The 18,036-nt window shown below is 43.8% G+C and overlaps 1 protein-coding gene across 17 annotated transcripts in view; it reads left to right on the top strand.

The window, feature by feature from the left end:
- Positions 1–18,036, top strand: part of ptprdb (protein tyrosine phosphatase receptor type Db) — a 162,315-nt gene that overhangs the window by 134,922 nt on the left and 9,357 nt on the right. For 9 of the 17 annotated variants that reach the window (XM_086211377.1, XM_086211375.1, XM_086211382.1 and 6 more), the window contains 12 exons: positions 541–765; positions 845–1,005; positions 1,910–1,921; positions 4,274–4,386; positions 4,507–4,548; positions 5,101–5,198; positions 7,043–7,166; positions 11,007–11,182; positions 12,845–12,868; positions 14,590–14,709; positions 15,085–15,239; positions 17,155–17,440. In XM_086211377.1, the coding sequence (XP_086067503.1) occupies positions 541–765; positions 845–1,005; positions 1,910–1,921; positions 4,274–4,386; positions 4,507–4,548; positions 5,101–5,198; positions 7,043–7,166; positions 11,007–11,182; positions 12,845–12,868; positions 14,590–14,709; positions 15,085–15,239; positions 17,155–17,440 (1,536 nt within the window). The remainder of the gene's footprint in view (positions 1–540; positions 766–844; positions 1,006–1,909; positions 1,922–4,273; positions 4,387–4,506; positions 4,549–5,100; positions 5,199–7,042; positions 7,167–11,006; positions 11,183–12,844; positions 12,869–14,589; positions 14,710–15,084; positions 15,240–17,154; positions 17,441–18,036) is intronic. The other 8 variants (XM_086211385.1, XM_086211386.1, XM_086211384.1 and 5 more) reach the window with 3 other exon arrangements.

The following is an 18,036-nucleotide window of genomic DNA, read 5'->3' as shown; positions in this document are numbered from 1 at the left end:
GAAACTCGTTCCTGTCACAATACTCCTTTCTTGATTTATTGCCGCAGTAAATATTTTCCTGATGATTTTTGGGGTTGAATCACCGGTTTGAAATCTTCTGCAGTGCAGCATGATATTTATTTGATAAGTCATGGACCCATTGAGAGTAAAATAAAGCAGGGTACGCTGTAGGACATTACTGTCCTGTGACTGAGCTGTGATGGTGAGAGGCAAAATAAACTAAACTTAAAGATGCTGATCTGTGAAGCCGTGGGTTTTGCCACCATAGCTACGTCCACCCTTCACACAGCATATTTGTGTGGAACCAAATTTCGAAGAAAAGTCCAATTCTGCTGTTTTACATTAAATTTCTAAACATTTGTGACTGAAAACTTCAAAATGTTGAAGACATTTGTACCCAAGTTATTTTTCCCTTTTAATGAAGGTTTTAGTGTCGTGTCTTATGGAATTTCATCGTTTTATAACAAACTATGCTAATTTCCTTTCATTTTTTAGATGAAGGTACTCATGGGTTTTGTCTTTTATTTCCCTCCATTTCAGCTCTTGAAAGAGATTAACAGAACCAGTGTTAGTCGCGCCCTCCGTATCCGTAGACAAGCTGGACAGTCGGATCCCAGAGCTTACGTCACTGCTCACTTTAAAACCCTCCCCATGGAGTTCACCCTCGGCGATGGGAGAAACTACGGTGACTTCCGCAACCGTCCGCTGCAGAATGGACAGGAGTACGTCTTCTTTGTTCTCGCACTGCTGGACCTCTCTGAGAACGTGAGTAAAAAAATACAAAGTTCATCCATAATGCAGGTTTGTATCTGTGTGAAAATTACAAAACTACACCTTCCTCCAGACCATGTATGCCACCAGCCCTTACTCTGATCCTGTGACCTCATCGGACGTGGATCCGCAGCCGATTGTTGATGAGGAGGAGGGGCTCCTGTGGGTGGTGGGGCCTGTGCTGGCTGTCATCTTCATCGTCTGTATCGTCATTGCCATCCTCCTCTTCAAGAGGTAAGATGATGGAGTCAATATGAAAAAGTAATTTCATAAAAAGACTGAAGTGATGAGAGGAACAAATCACAAAAATGAGAGACAGGACGGTGACAGATATATTTTACAAACATTTGAAATTCCAGTGTTCAGATTAGAAAAAGGTTTGCTAAACAGTAGTTATCTGCACAATTGCTTTGGTGAGGTTATAGTCCAATCTTCTAGCAATAAGCCAAAGGATTTCGTCTGATCTGAGCTCAACATCCCATATTCATTATGTGTTCACAGTATTTACAAGACTAACATTAAGGTATATTTATTGCTTTTCTGCACTTTTTCAAGAGAGACAATGAACATCCTTAACTTTTAAACTGTTACATTAACCATGTCTGAGTTTATCTCACAGAAAGTGAATTGTGTATTCTCCCTAATCTGTTCTTAAATCTAGACATCGGCAGAGAGGTTAGTAAACAAAAAAGGATGGGGAATAGATAACATAATGAACCATTAGCATTATTCATGATAATCATCTGGCCTCCTGGCTGAAGCTTTGTTAATGCACATGAATAATTGCTGTGACTGATGCGGTATCGCAAAATAATTATCAACTTCATAAGCCCTGCGGTAATCTCAGACCATTAATGTCCGACTTGTAACTGACTTGCACTTTGCAGCATGTTTACAGTATGTAGTTATTAGATTTCTCAGTGAGATCTGCACTGGCTTATGATGTGTATGTAGCGTTTCATCTCGTTGTACACTTACCAATCAGCTTTACGCCTGCAGGAGGTGATATTTAAAGACTCAAGAGATTAAATTGGAGAAATAGAACAATGGATTCAGTGCTGCTGATGCTGTGTGGTTGATGATAATGTTTCCCTCCTTGTCTGTCTCTTTATCTACTCCTCCCTCTGGCTGGATACAGCAAACCTGACAGGTAACTACATTCTACTTGTTACCATTTCATTTGTTTTCCATTTAGAAATCATCACAATGTTGAATTATTATTGTTATTATAATGACCAGTTGCTACTTTGTTACTGAAATAAGCGAGCTAGCATTTGTCAACAAATGGCTTTCAGAGCTTGTTCATGTAATTGGACAGAAGATTTGCAACGGCAAATTACTGTCAGTCACATTCTGATTGTTTTAGTAACTATTAATTATCACAATCCATGTTGTCGTCGTTGTCCTCTGCTTATCCGGGTCTGGGTCACGGGGGCAGCAGCCTCAGCAAGGAAGCCCAGACTGTCCTCTCCCCAGCCACTTCCACCAGCTCTCCCGGGGGAATTGCAAGGCTTTCCAGGCCAGCCAAGAAATATATTCCCTTCAGCGTGTCCTGGGTCGGCCCTGAGGCCTCCTCCTGGTCAGACATGCCTGTAAAACCTCCCGAGGGAGGCGTCCAGGAGGTATCCTCACCAGATTCCGCCACCAAACTCGACCCCCGCCACCACCTGGCTTCACCTAGATAGTCTGTCCATAAAAGTTATGAGCAGAACTGGTGACAAAGGGCGGCCTTGGTAGAATCCAACCATCACTGGGAACAAGTCTGACTTACTGCCGGCAATGCGAACCAGACTCTCACTCCTCTGGTAGAGAGACTGAATGGCCTTGTGTGGGGCCATCCACCCCATACTCCTGCCGTACCCCCAACAAGGTGCTCCTGGGAACATGGTCATAAGCCTTTCCCAAATCCCCAAACCACATGTGGACTGATTGGGCAAACTCCCATGCCCCTTCCAGCACCCTAGCGAGGGTGAAGAGCTGTTTCACGGTTCCACGGCCGGGAAAAAAACCACATTGCTCCTCCTCGATATTAGGTTTGACTATCACCCTGACCCTCCTCTCCAGTAACCTGGCGTAGACCTTTCCAGGGGGGCTGAGGAGTGTGATCCCCCGATAGTTGGAACACATCCTTTGGTCCGCTTTCTTAAAGATTGGGACCACCACCTTAGTCTGCCACTCCAAAGGTGCCCCCGATGTCCACGCAATGTTGCAGAGATGTGTCAACCAAGACAGCCCTACAACATCCAAAGCCTTAAGATACCAAGGGCAGATCTCATCCACCTCCGGAGCTCTGCCACCGCGGAGTTGTTTCACTGCCTCTGCAACTTCTACCCCAGAGGTTGGGCACCCCGCCCCCCAGTACTCCCCCTACTCTGTTTCTTCCATGGAATACATGTTGGTGGGATTGAGGAGTTCCTCAAACTATTCCTTCCACTGTCCAATTATCTCCCCAGTTGCCGTCAGCAGTCTCCGTTCCCCACTGTAAACAGTGTGGGCAAGTTGCCACCTTCCTACCCTGAGGCAAGGGATGGTTTGCCAGAACCATTTCTGCTCTGACCAATAGCCATTCTCCATAGCCTCACCAAACTCCTCCCACACCCAAGTTTTTGCCTCAGCAACCGTCATGGCTGCACACCACTTGGCCTGTCGATACCGGTCGGCTGCCTCTGGAGACCCACAGACCAGGCTCTGGCTCCTTCTCCGCCAGAGCGGTGACATTCCATGTCCCAAAAGCCAGCTTCCATGTCTGGGGATCAGACAGCCAAGGCCCCCGCCTTGGTCTGCTGCCCAAGTCACACTGCACCGGACACTTCCAGCTCCTCCTGTGGGTCGTGAGTCCATTGGGGGACAAATACATGTAACCTTTTCAGCTGGGCTAAGGCTCGACCACCAGGCACTCACCCACAGGCCCCTACCCTGGGCCTGGCTCCAGGGCGGGGCCCCAGTAACCCTCTGGGCAGACTCCTTGTTCTTCTTCTCTAAGGGTCTTTTGAACCGTTCTTTGTCTGGCCCTTCGCCTAGGACCAGTCTGCCTTGGGTGACCCTACCAGGGGCAAAATGACCTGACAGCATAGCTCCTAGGGTCCTTAGGGCACTCAAACTCCTCCACCACGATAAGGTGATGGTTCCAGGAGAAGGCAATCCATGTTACATAAATTAAACAATAAAAAGTTAAACAAGACAGAAAAAAGGAATTATTAAAGACTGTAGCATTGATTACATTATACCGCCTCTTGCTGGTTTTAACTTTAGTGTAATTATCATGCCCCATTTTCTTCTGTCTTTGTCTGCTGCCGCACGCGCACGCACACACACACACACACACACACACACACACACACACACACACACACACACACACACACGGACAACTTCCAACCCTTCTCTCTCGGGTTTTTGCATCCCTTTCCAGCTCCATGTAATGTGGAGTTATTACTCCCAATTTTCATCCAGGTACATCCAGTGAGGTGTATATGAAGGGTGTGTGTTGATGTTATTCCAGGAAACGTGCTGAGGCCGAAGGCAGGAAGGGCAGTTTTCCCTGCAGCAAAGCGATGTCGTCACACCATCCCACCGATCCTGTGGAGCTACGCAGAATCAATTTCCAGACTCCAGGTACAATGAACGCAAAATATAAGAATACACACGCAGCGAATACCATGAATAGTTGGGCGTGTGTTTTCCTGAGTATTAGTGCTATTGATAAGATTAACCCTGGTGTCGTTTCCTTTACAGCCTACCGTGTATCAGTGTACCGTGGTTATCGGCGTTTGTCAAGTTAGTTGGTCTCAGTCCACCATAGATCTTGTGTATCTGCTGTCATCGTTCTACTTCTCACCACATTTATCTCTTTCTTTCCTCATTCTTTCTCACATTCTTTCTGTCTGTCTTGTACAGATCCGTGCTAACTAACCTTCCATCCCACATAGGATGAAGCTGCTTGAATTGACAACATTTCATCCAAATGCCTCTGGAATACCTCTTAAAAAAAAAATTCTAAATTTTTTTTTTATTTCATGCTAAATTTTTAACCGCCTGTGTCATAGTCTTTTTTTATCTTCACCAGCAGTGTGCATATACTCTGAGGACATGTTATTGTGCCTCAGTAACTTTAAGAACACGCACATTGTTCTTTCTGTCTGCCTGGAGAGAAAATGGTCACTTAACAAAAACACTTCCATTTGCTTCCTCCGCTGACCATGGACAGTACACTAAACAACACCTCCTGAGAATCCTCTCAACTCTTAACATTTTCTTTCAAAACAAGTATAGTTGAACGTCTTCCAAAATGGCCTCTCTTTTTTTTTTTTCTATTTCTGTGCTCGGCAGGCATGGCAAGTCACCCACCTGTCCCCATCTCTGAGCTGGCAGATAACATTGAGCGCCTCAAGGCAAATGACAATCTCAAGTTCTCTCAAGAGTACGAGGTAGGAATCCTGATTATCTCTCCCTGGAAATCTTTAAATTGAGAAATTAATCTGGTTTTGATGTAGTCGCATACATGTTTATCCCTTACTTGCCTCTTTTTTTTCTTTTTTTTTTTTTGCTCAGTTTCAGCTCTTATGATTGAGCCTCACGTGTTCTACAGTCGAGTTGCATTTGTCTTCTTAGGATGGTACAAGATAAAGCACATTTTTCCTCTCTCTTCTGTCATGTTGTTATCTATACAAATATACGAAGGAAATGGAAATTGCAAGCTCAAAGAGAGTTTGCTTACAGCCAGATTGTTATCAAGCCCTCATTTCTGGGCTCTGGTGAAGAAAGAGGAGAAACAGAGATAGAAATGAAGAAGACTGCAGACTTCGCCAAGAGATACAGAAAGCAAGTGCTAAAGCGACGCCTCTTGATTAGTTTCCTTCAACTTGCACCGCAGTCCATGTGGAACAAAAACGACTTAAAGATAGCAATGTGCCTGAACTTGGTTTGCTACACATTTCCCACCACGCTGGCTGTGTAGCAAATAGCGCGAGCATTACTCTAAGCTCCTAAGAGAGCTATTAAACGGGTAAAATGTTTTTCTTACAAAAGAAAGATCTGTTTGGACCAATAGAGACTTAAGGCTCTAATTGGCTACCACAAGAGAGAGAAAAATTGTGTATGACATACATAGAGGAGGACAAGGAATATTATGCAAAGAGTAGGAAAACAGCGCGAGGATGTTTTAAGGGGAAAGGCATTGGGAGAGAGGATAAAGGAGGGTGGAAGACACAGAGAGGGAGAAACTGTGTGGTTTTGAGTTGGAACCGCTCGGTTGAGCCTCACATTCTCTCTGCATGACTGTGTGCTTTGTTCGGTACTGAAGCCCTAACGAGGGAACGGGAGAGATGGATGGAGGAGGGATTGAAGGGGAGGCCAGAAATGATTGCGGTGTAATAATCAGACACACATGATGTCGGGGGGGGGGGGGGTGCTGAAGCAGTCTCAAATACACACACACACACACACATTCACGCACACGTGCATTCACCCAGTACCACTCCTGTCCATTTTTCCCCAACCAAACCATAATTATGTGTCGTAAAATATTCAGAATTGTTAAATTGCTCTGGCTCTCTCCTTTTCGTCCCTCTCCATTGACAGCTCCATAATGACCTCATGTCTGCCTCTCCCAGCTAACAGCGCTGGTTACACTGTAATTACCCTCCAGGAACTTAATGTGTTGGTCTAACACAACCATCCCTTCTCTCCCAGAGGAATTTATTGTGCTTGTATCATCTTTCTCTGGTATTTCTTTTTTTTTCTGTCAAAAAATCGGAAAGTCCCCGCATCGTTGTTGCTTCTTGAAATAGGATACAGTATTTGCCTGCATTCCAGTTCAAGTTCAATAATACCACGTTAATTTTCAATTTGTACTTGGTTTATAATGGTGTGTCACGGCTGGCTCAAACATAATGTACACAATATGAAAGTTTACTGCTGTGGAAGTTTATTATAACAGATGAATCGACTAATGAAAAGCATATACCAAGCACCAAAATGGAGAGAGAAAAAGCAGAGCAGCCATTATTGCTTCACCCCTGCCAATCACCATCCAGCTGGAGCTGTCTGCGGCAAACAACAAAATACCAAAATAAAACAAAAGTTGCCACCCCAAATGCAAGAATGACCACTTGAGTGGTTCTTGTTAAAAAAAAAAAAAAAATCTGTAAAACACTTTTGAAAAATGAAAATATCACAAACTTTCCAAAACCAGTGGAAGTGATTAAAGTGGCTAAAACCGACAGTTTTGATGTTTGCTCTTAACCTTCGCATTGACTTTTGTGTCTTACAGTCCATCGACCCCGGTCAGCAGTTCACATGGGAGAACTCCAACTTGGAGGTCAACAAACCAAAGAACCGCTACGCTAACGTCATTGCCTATGATCACTCCAGGGTTATACTCTCCAGTATTGAGGGTAAGACTTGGCTGCGTTTGTGCGTGAGCGTGTCGGTGCTGCTGGGTGCTCTTAATGAAAGCTTTCGTGCAATGACATTTTCTACAAAGTTGGCATTTTGGGCACTGCTTTGCTTCTTCAAAAGTCTGTTTAAGCTTTATAACATTGCGGGTTACATTAAAAATCAGGGTTAAAGCTGAGGGGCATAGGCACTGATTCATTTGCACCCATTTTGTGTGATATCTTTTCTAATTTAAAAAACTTGGCGTGGTATGTGTGAGCAGGCAGGGCTGAGAGTACGTTCTCACAGGGACAGCCACTCAGACCACAACCCTTCTGAATCAGCTGACAGTCAGCTGGCGACCCAGGTATCTCTTTCCATCATTCAGCTGGTTAATGGCACAAATTGAATGATGGGATTGAGTTCTCTTGATGGAACCTTGGAACCTGTTGTTGGCCGTGTGAATTTTGATGGTGTTGCTGCAGCCTGGGTAAATACGCAGTAAAACCACATTTCTGCCTGCCACAGGAGCTCAGAGTGGCATTTTGGGTTTTACCTATTCATGCAGATTCATGGGGGAGAGTGGGGGGGGTGGGGGTTTGCAAAGAGAGACTGTTTATGTATTCAGTTTCATGTAGAAAAAAGCAGTGGAGAGTCTGTTCGCACATCTCTAACGTAGATGTAGATTGTTTACTAAGACGCATGAATCAGAGAAACTTCCAAGAACTCTGAAAGCAGCATTCTGGGCACCAGTTTTGCGTATTTGTATCCTGTTAAAATCAACCTTCACTTTTGTTTGCCTTTTTATCTTGCCTTTTTCACTTCATCCACTTTACTTGGTAGAGATTCCTGCCACACTGAGCTTGTTAAAGCTGTGCAAGTAGTCAGAGTATTATTATTTTAGGTGGTGTAGAATTACCGCTCTGTATTTCTGTTTCCTGACATCTCCTTGCCATATAAAACTTATGATTCCTATTAAAAGTTTGTCAGCGGTTCCACGATTCCATTCAATTCTGCCTGTGAATGAAGGAATTCTGGTTTTGTAGTGGTGACATGATCACCTGCAGTCAACTGCAGATTTAGAACATTCAGCATGAAATAAAAAAGGCTCGTGTCACTGTGCCGTGTTCTTCAATATGTGCACATCTGGCTGGAAATTCTCCAGCAGCACATGCAGAATGTGATTCTTTCAATCAGATGGGTGCTTCCATGAAAATTGTCATTTCAGGATTTCTGAGATGCTGCAGTGGCAGCACATTGTGCAAATGATAGGGTCCCTCACTTGCCCATTTTAATGTCTGTGGAGATAAATTAGGATTACCCTCTGTTTAAAGCCTATTAATATATTTTCACGGTATTCCCATTTTATTGGATTTGGGCTTTTTGAGTCATTTAAAATGAGAAGAAAAATAGTCTCAGTCCTGTTCTTAGTGTGCATTTAGAAGCATACTCACCCACCTCAGCAAGGAAAGACCTGAGGCAGAGAAACTGGCAGCTCCAGTGTAGAGAGAGGGAGGCAGTGGGAGGCCAAGCCCAAACAGATGAGCCTTATCTGGGCAGAGCATGTGTGAGCAGCCCCCCCACCCCCGCCTGTCCTGGAGCTCTGGCTGTCTGTCTTTCTCCCAGCTTAAAACACATATACACTCAAGCATGTCCAAACACAGATGCTGCAGCGCGTGCGCGCACACACACACTCACACACACACACACACACACACACACACACACACACACACACACACACACTGACACTCTACTGTAGATTTAAAGAACATGCAGTGGATATGCACAGTTACAGATATGCACTTTTGCTCCCAGTCTCCTTCACACGTGCTCACCCACCCACGCTCCCTGCCAAGCTAGCGTAGCCACCGAGTGACTGGAAGTGTTTGTTTTATCTGCACAATACGTCTGCTGTAGTCCATTGCAATAAAGTTCTAGCACATTTAGCCAAAAGCATTTGGCCAAGTTGTCTCTGAGAGACTGATGTTGATAAACATGTCACCAGCTCTTCTTACCATCTGTCCCCATCCTGTTTAAAATGAGTCGTATAAACACCCCTTACTCTTCTGTTATTTCACTGTATGTGTGTGTGTGTGTGTGTGTGTGTGTGTGGGAATGACTTAAACCACTTTCAGGGACACAGAGCAGACAAAAGACCGGTTAACTGGGGACAGCATTTACAGTTTGGGACAAAAAGTGTGTCTCTGTTTTTTTAGAATGTAAATTTTTGGGTCAGTGTAGTGATTAATGCTCAACCAGCTGACTGCTAGTTAGCTTAGCACAATGAACAGTAGTGGGCACTAAATGTTAGCATTCCTCTATTTAAAGCAGTCACATTCACTTTTCAACAAAACTGTCTTTGCCTTTATTCATATAACCATGGTTGTATTTGTTGTGAAATAATTTAAAATAATGAGATACTGTAATTTTAATATCAGGCTCAAAGTGTGAACTATTTTTCTGACTGATTACACACAGTGCTTTGAAAGCCTCATTTTGAATTCAGCCGCCGAAACAAAGCATTTTTGATAACTAGAAAAGTTGCCACTACTAATCATGGCTGACTGTGTAAGAGAGGTCGAGGATGATGACTAACAGACAAACCAGGATCTTGAACCTTTTCTTTTTACTGGTTTTTGGAGATGTGTTAACATTCCCAGCTACTGCCATTGTTGGCAAGCACGAACTAGCGGTTAGCAGGCCTCACCTGTTAGTCTCAGCTCCCTACTGGACGCAAAGAGGAGAGAAGGGTATCTATCTTCTTCTCTGACCATGGGGATGACAGCGAATAAGAGTATTGCCCTAAATGGCAACATTCTCCCTGTAAGCCAGGGTGGGGGTCAAGCAGTAGATATATCAGATAAAATAAATATAAAGTCTATGTAAATACCTCAAGTGTGTGTGTGTGTGTGTGTGTGTGTGTGTGTGTGTGTGTGTGTGTGTGTGTGTGTGTGTGAGAGAGAGAAAGACTTGGGGTTTTATGACTGTGTGGATTCATAGCTGTGCTCGTAAAAAAAAAAAAAATTTTTAAAAACTGCAAGAGGAGAATCAGCTGCTCTTCCCGTCAGAATTCCACTGTTTGCTCATTGACATCTTTCTTTTAACTGCTATCAGAAGATGCAAAAAAAAAAAAGAGTTTTTCTGTCCCACTTTGGCAGAATCAGGTCACGGCTGAATATACGCGCGCATGTTTGTGTGTACGTCTCTGTGTGTATTTTGCTGTTTTGATGTATGTGTGCATGTTTGAGCTATGACTCAGTGATTTTTGGGATTATGGTATTAGGCCCCAGATGAGCAGGACTGATCCTAAATCAAACACACACAGACGGTCTCTCACAGCACACACACACACACATACACACACAATCCCTTCCAGGACAAGCAGTGTCAGCCTAGTCTTACACTGAGACGGCCTTACAGTCATATTGCCATTCAAAGCGACACATCCAGAGTATACTCAGATTAGACCCGTGATCGTCTTAGCATGTATTATAAAACAAGACGGCTGAACAATCCAACACCAAAGGACTGGGCCCTGTGAAAACATTAATCTCCCTGCCACGACCTCATATGATCCACACCCTTTATTATTGGGACAGAAACCTGCTTTCATGGTTGTTGACTTTAAATAATCCATATAGATTATTTCACCATGAACCAGAATAACAGTCAAAATCATCTGCAAAGAATATTACATTCAAAACGGCTCTGCTGTGATCAATGTGGAGAGCTGCAGCTCCAACGCCATCACCTGATGCAGTGGACAGGCATTAACGAATGAGACATTAATGGTTGTTGAGATTCCATTAGCGTCCCTTCCTCCGCCCCTCATGACTTCTTGTCTCCTTATTGTCCAGGTGTCCCAGGCAGTGACTACATCAACGCTAACTATATTGATGGCTACCGCCGTCAGAATGCCTATATCGCCACTCAGGGCTCCCTCCCTGAGACCTTCGGAGACTTCTGGAGGATGGTGTGGGAGCAGCACACTGCCAATATTATCATGATGACCAAGCTGGAGGAGAAGTCACGGGTAAGAGAGGGGAGGGGGGGGATGGAAAAACAGCAGAGACAGGATAGCGTCACGCCGTGGTGGTGGCGGCAGGTTAGGATAGTAAGAGCATAAGATGAGCGTTGATAGATTTTACAGTCTGTATAATTTATTTTTCTTCGCAAAATCCCAAAATGTTTCAACTGACTACAAACTCACGATCATTTACGCTGACGCTGAAGCCCTTGCGTTAGGCAATAAGACCTCAAATCCAAATCATGATTATGTGAAATTTCTACCTCAATTACAATCATTGCACATTTATTTTATATGCGTGTTTACACTGTGCTAATAGTCCTCTGACAAGCTCTGTACTGTAAATATGCTGAACTATTTAAAGGGACATCATCACTAAATGAACCCGAATGAGCAGAAGATGGTAAGAGGATCTCAATTAATCGCCCGGCCAAAATTGATTCAAAAGAAAACACTTTTGTTTTAAGGCTGAAAGATTTTCAAAAATGTTTAAATTGTGATTTTTTTTTGACTCGTTGCAGTCACGATATGAGTCACAATATTTGACAGAATCATCAGCCTGTCATTATCCGCATTTACACTGAAAAGCAGATTGAAATGATGGTGCTACTTTATTTTGACACACATTCTGCCTAATGCAGAGGTCGTACAGGTGATGTCAGTCAAATTTAGATTGATAGTTGGGTTCTATCTCAATCACTGTACGGTGGTCTCTGTTTAGCTGTTTTATATATGATGAACTGATAATCGCTAACTTCCATGTAACATGCATGTTGCTGTATTTCTTAGTCTGCAGCTCATTTAAGTACCAGCCATGTTTAAGTGTTCAACCGGACCTTACTTCGACATCTAGCTAACATAAAGGAGGATATTGATAGAATAACTGACACTGGTCACATGACTATTGCACAGTATGTTAGGAGAAGACAGCAGGGTTGCAGGAAGAGTAAAACATGGATAAGACAGGACGTTTGGGGGGCGGAGTTAATATGGAGGGGAGTCGCGTTCCGCAATATTTTAAATTGTTAACATGGAGTTGAGTAGTGTGTGAGAGCCTGAAGAGGACAAAGGTGCCGTGCAGTGAGGGGAGCAGGTTCAGTAGGGGTTACAGCAGTGGAGAGGCACGGGACTGATGAGGCCGTGATGTGACAGGACGTTCATTTTTAACAGATCACAGGACAGTTCAGAAAAATTCGATGCGATGGAGGTCTTGGTAGAATGGAGCAAAAAAAGCACAATAAGGGGAATTAGAGCGGGGATATAGGATCGCAGTCGGTGGCTTGTTGTTGATCCGAATAGAACGGAATAGAATCAAGTAGAATGGTAAGGGAGACCTCGGGGGGGGGGGGTTACAAGCACAGCTAAATTGCGGTACGTAATGAAGTAGAAAATATTTAGCTTGGAGGCATTTTGCTGTTATTAACAGAACATGCACTTGAGTAGAAATTCGCTGTAATGAGAATGTCATGTAAGAATAAAATGAGCAAGAATGGCTTGAGGTATGAATCCTGATTAAGTGCTAACCAATTATGTCCAGAGCCCTTTTTCAGAGAATGATCCTTTCCTCTCATCTTGCTTCTTTTCCTATTAACCTGTACCTTGTGTTAAAACTCTGTTTCCCTTTCAACTTTTTTCCAACTGTCTCTGTTGTGTCTGTTTGACCCTCAGATGCCCTCTTATTTCTTCTCTAAGGCAAGACCTCTCTTTCTCTCCTTTGCTAATCCCTTTAGAAATGTACCCTCACCTCACATGGTTTTCCCCTTACCCCTTTTTTTTCTCTACTCAGTGCCTCTTTTCTTTCTCCACTGTTCCCCCTCCTCTTTTTTTCTGTGCAATGGCCAATGCATTGAGTGAGAATGCTGTTTTCAACTCACCACAAGGCACTCATATTTAACTTCTGAATTTTTTATTTTTTTTTTTGTAACCACTGCAGCTCAGAAACAGAACACATTACTGTCTACAGTTTGCACGATCACACCTTCAACTGTTTTTCTCTTTTCCTGTCTGCTGCCTATACATTACAGGCTGTAGCCATTAAAGAAACATATAGTTCTTTATATCACAGGGATGCATTACAATGAGAACTGGGGGGGGAGCTGTGGTCCTGTGGCAGACTTGCTTTTATAATATAAAACATCAGAGTAATTGTAAGCAGTTGGTTGCTCATAAACATGATGAATTTATATTTTCTGAATACCCGCTTGGATTCAAATGTTCCCAATTCAATCATGTAGTTACGCCATAATGATAAAGATTCAATTTGAGTGTACCTCATTATCAGCCCACTTCCTCCGTATGGGCTGTTTAAGGGGGTAGGAGAAGGAAATTATTTCATCTCATTTAACACCTCTTAACATTAAGTGTTTATGCATTAAAAACACAGATGATCACAGATGGGCCACTGTGGGAATCTTGCCAGTATTCCTGCTTTAAGCACCAGTCAAACCACACAACACTGGTGGCCCATATATCAATGGATAATGTGGTCTTCGCACGAGACATGTGCTGCCTTGATCCTGTTCAGTTCTTTGGCTGTGGTTTGGCCCCCCTACATGGACAACCATTCCTGTCCCATCAGTGTCTCAAGGTCTGGTGGGAAAACAACAGTCGAAAAGCCGTAATTACAGCTTGAACGTCCCAGGCCAAAATGTATAATCTCCAGTCTGGAGCAGTGGAATGCAGAGCGAGCTGAGCTGAGTTCCCTGCTGTCTTTGATGTGCGGACTGGAGGGATCAGCACATAACGTTTGGTTTGGCCTGATTCTGCCAAGTCCCCCCCCCCCCCCCCCTTCCCCCTCCTCCCCTGGGATTGTTCCCTCTCCTGTGGTCTCCGAGGCTGAGCTGAAGAACTACAAATATGACCGCGTGATACAGGGGAATTCAAGGTGTTTTGGTGGTTAGGCATGCTGGGATATGGTGTGTGCGGTGTCGTTCTGTAGGGATTTAAGAAGTTGGAATGTAAAGCGATGTATAACGTCAGAGTCAAATGATACTTAAGGTATCGCTTGACTTTTCCATCTCTGTGGTGAATCCATGTGAGAACTCATGGTAATTTCATGCCACACAGCTTTCTAGTATTAGAGGCGCTGGATCACACACCCCAGAAAGCAGAACCTTGCTGTCACTCTTCACATCACACACTCCCTAAAATCTCTTTCACATGCTGTGTTGTCTCTATATGCACATATTTTTTGAACATTACTGTCTGAATTTAGAATTTTGTAAACTCTCACTGATCTGCCTCAGATCTTGATTTTTTTTATTTGTCTCAGTACACCCGTGCACACACACACTCACTCTCCCTCTCTCTCTCTCTCTCTCTCTCTCTCTCTCTCTCTTGCGCGCAAAAGTGTATACACAAAAATACCAAACTGTGCTCAGTCTCTCACGACTTCCACTCTCTTCCTTTTTTAGGTGAAGTGTGATCAATACTGGCCGACCCGGGGCACAGAAACCTACGGCCTCATCCAGGTCACTCTGCTGGACACAGTGGAGCTGGCCACCTACTCCGTCAGGACCTTCGCTCTCTACAAGGTAACATGACATGTGCAGCTGAGTGGAACACTTGCGCTTGTGTTTGTGTGTATCGATCTGTTCAAATATTTATGCTAACTAGTATTTGCCTCAGTCTGCTGTTGTGTTGCCATGGTTTGTATTTGTAAAAAGGTTTGTTTTAAGTCGATACCCCACACGCGCTCCTGCTGCTATTAATGCTCAATTTATCATCAAATAAGTGTGTATTAATCATTAAGTGCAAAACTAAATTGGACCGCTGAGCTATTTTAAAGATTTGGTTCTTGATTAAGAATGAACTGGCTTTTACTCTGAATGCTATGGACAGGAAAATGGCATCGACACGTTATTGGTTATTGTGAGATGTATCCTTGAACATTCCGTCTGTTCATCCAGAGCGGCTCCAATGAGAAGCGTGAGGTTCGTCATTTCCAGTTCACAGCCTGGCCAGACCACGGGGTGCCTGAACACCCCACCCCCTTCCTGGCCTTCCTGCGTAGGGTCAAGGCCTGCAACCCACCTGATGCAGGACCCATGATTGTCCATTGCAGGTGTGTGTTGCTTCATATTTTGTTGTTCTTGTAATATATTTCTTCTTCTATTTATTATATATTATATATATTTCATTGACCAAAAAGAAAAATGTATGGTCCGTGTGTGTGTGTGTGTGTGTGTGTGTGTGTGTGTGTGTGTGTGTGTGTGTGTGTGCGAATAAAACACCATTGGTTAAATTTTTTGTGGAGCAGCAACAGCGAGCAGATGCAGCGCTTTGATTGGTTATTTCCCGATCTTTAAACCAGACACACACAGATGAGAAGTTCACTCAAAGAAAGTGCTATAAATAGATGCCAAGAAACTATGAATACCCTCCTGTTGAAAGTCATTTCCATCAATTCTCTGTGTGCATTATTACCAGAAAAAAAGCTAAGATGTATTGTAATTATCCAAAACATACACACACACTTTCCATGTACTCAGTGTCACCCGATTTCTGAATATCCTAAAGATTTTACACCAAAATAGCATCTCTTTGGTTTTATGGTCACCAAGCATGTTTTATACCCATGAACCCGGGCTCAAGACCGGGGTGGGCTGACTCCGCTCTCCCTTTGCTACACACGGTGTCAGAAGTGGAATGGTTGCAGTGAGCCATGTGAATGAGTCCGCTACAGTCTTGTATTCATAACATGACCATTTTCAAAAGATCATGAGTTCAGGAGAACTTGTAACAAGTCGGTGCTGAAACAGAAACTGTTCTACAGACCTGCACCACACTTGCTTAAGACACCCACATTCCTCCATCGCCCAAGTCCATCATCTCTTAAGCTTTCACAACAACAGCAGCCACCGTACTGACCTTAGTTTTCCAAGTTGTATTTTCTTTTAGATAATTTACCGTTTAAGCTGGTGGAAGATCTGGGTTCACAAGTTTATATTCAAATGAGCTGCTGTCTGAGCAGCTGGAGGCTGACACGTCAGTTGGAGGAAGATCTTGGAAACTTGTCATTACAGTGTTGGCACAGTCCTACACTAAAGGGGTGGAAAGAAGCTGCTATTTGCAGTTACCAAAAAAGCGAAGCGGAGGAGAGAAGATAGACGATAACAGGAGAGAACATGAGGAAGAGGCTCTCGAGAGGAAGAGTGAGTGAGGTATAGATGTGGAGGAGGAGAGGAGATTGAGAGGAAGAGTTAGCGAGTTAGATATGAGCAGAATTAAGAGAGGAGGAGAGGTCACATCCTGAACATTGTGAATGAAAATGGTGAATCATAGACCAGGAAAGGTGCAGAGAAAATAGCCTGAATTACATGTACAGTACAGATGTAAGTGAAGGACGTGGTTTGACAGTGTGGAAGGGTACTAAAAGGAACGATATGGGTGGGGGTGGGGGGGGGTGAGGGCAGAAGGGGGGGGCAGGGTTGGCAGGAGAGGAGCGCTTCCTCATTTTCCGCAGCAGTCAGATTGAGTATGTAACAGGATTATCAGTCAAATTTAATTATCTCGGCAAGACTCCATCATAATGTGTCTTAACATATCAACCACCCTCTGTATCGAACAATGGACCGAACCTAATTCCACCCCAACACACACACACACACACACACACACACACACTGATATTATTTTAAACACATAAAGAGGTTTTCATTCACTTTTAGAAACTTGCTTGGTCAGGACCGTTTAGGTACCAGCACAGCAAAAATGGGAAGTGTTTGGGTGGGCAGCTGAATGTATTACATTTCTGGATTGTATGTTGATAGGAGCAGATATCTGCCTAATGCCAGTGAGACATCGCTGCTGACTCATCGCTGATGCCAATTTTTACGTCCTTTGTTGGAAATCTTGCTGGCTGGCATCTTTGTGATACATGATTTAAACCCTCAGTGTTTGAACCTTTACAATATGCAACAGATTTGGACCTGGCTTCCAGGGTCTCATATTTCCCCTCCATATCTTTTTGGGAACAGTGCCGGGGTCGGCCGCACCGGCTGCTTCATCGTGATCGACGCCATGACGGAGCGGATCAAGCACGAGAAGACCATCGACATCTACGGTCACGTCACACTGATGCGCTCCCAGAGGAACTACATGGTCCAGACGGAGGACCAGTACATCTTCATTCACGACGCGCTGCTGGAGGCTGTGACGTGTGGGAACACAGAGGTTCCAGCCAGGAACCTGTACTCCTACATCCAGAGGCTGACACAGATTGAACCAGGGGAGAATGTCACTGGCATGGAGCTGGAGTTCAAGGTGAGGAACATCCATCATGTCCCCACAGTTTGTAAAATTAGGTCCAACTGATTTATGATGGTTGATAAAATTGATGGTACAGTCATGTGACACCTGGCTGGTCCAGTAAAGGAAAGTTACCTTCTCTCTCCTCGTCACACAGCAGGTCAGACATCAGGGTCGGAATCTCTGAAATTGGTTCGGCAGATATTCAAGGCCTGCTCATACACACACACACACACACACACACACACACACACACACACACACACACACACACACACACACACACACACACACCAGAATAAATCAGTGTTTAAAGATGACTTCTCCACTACTGACTGTGCCATCCTGCCTCCATAAAGGAAACACAGTTTATGTTTATATGGTGTTTTATTGTAAAAACCATCAAAGGCTTGAAGATTAAGGTGAAGCAGTTTCTGTCCAAAACAGTCCATGTGGTAAACTAAACTCACAGTCAGACATGTGCATTATATCAATCCTTCATCTGTTTACTGGCGAAAAAAAATGAAAAAGTAAATATTCTGAACTATTCCTTTAATGTTCCTCCAGTGGATTTTTACATCAATATCACCACTATCAGACAGGAACACTTT

This window comes from Aulostomus chinensis, chromosome 8, assembly GCF_037954235.1.
Source record: "Aulostomus chinensis isolate RoL2024-O1b breed Wild chromosome 8, RoL_Achi_v1.0, whole genome shotgun sequence".
In the NCBI taxonomy this organism is placed as follows: Eukaryota; Metazoa; Chordata; class Actinopteri; order Syngnathiformes; family Aulostomidae; genus Aulostomus; species Aulostomus chinensis.
Note: the sequence above shows the minus strand (reverse complement) of the source record. Positions and strands in the feature narration are given on the sequence as shown.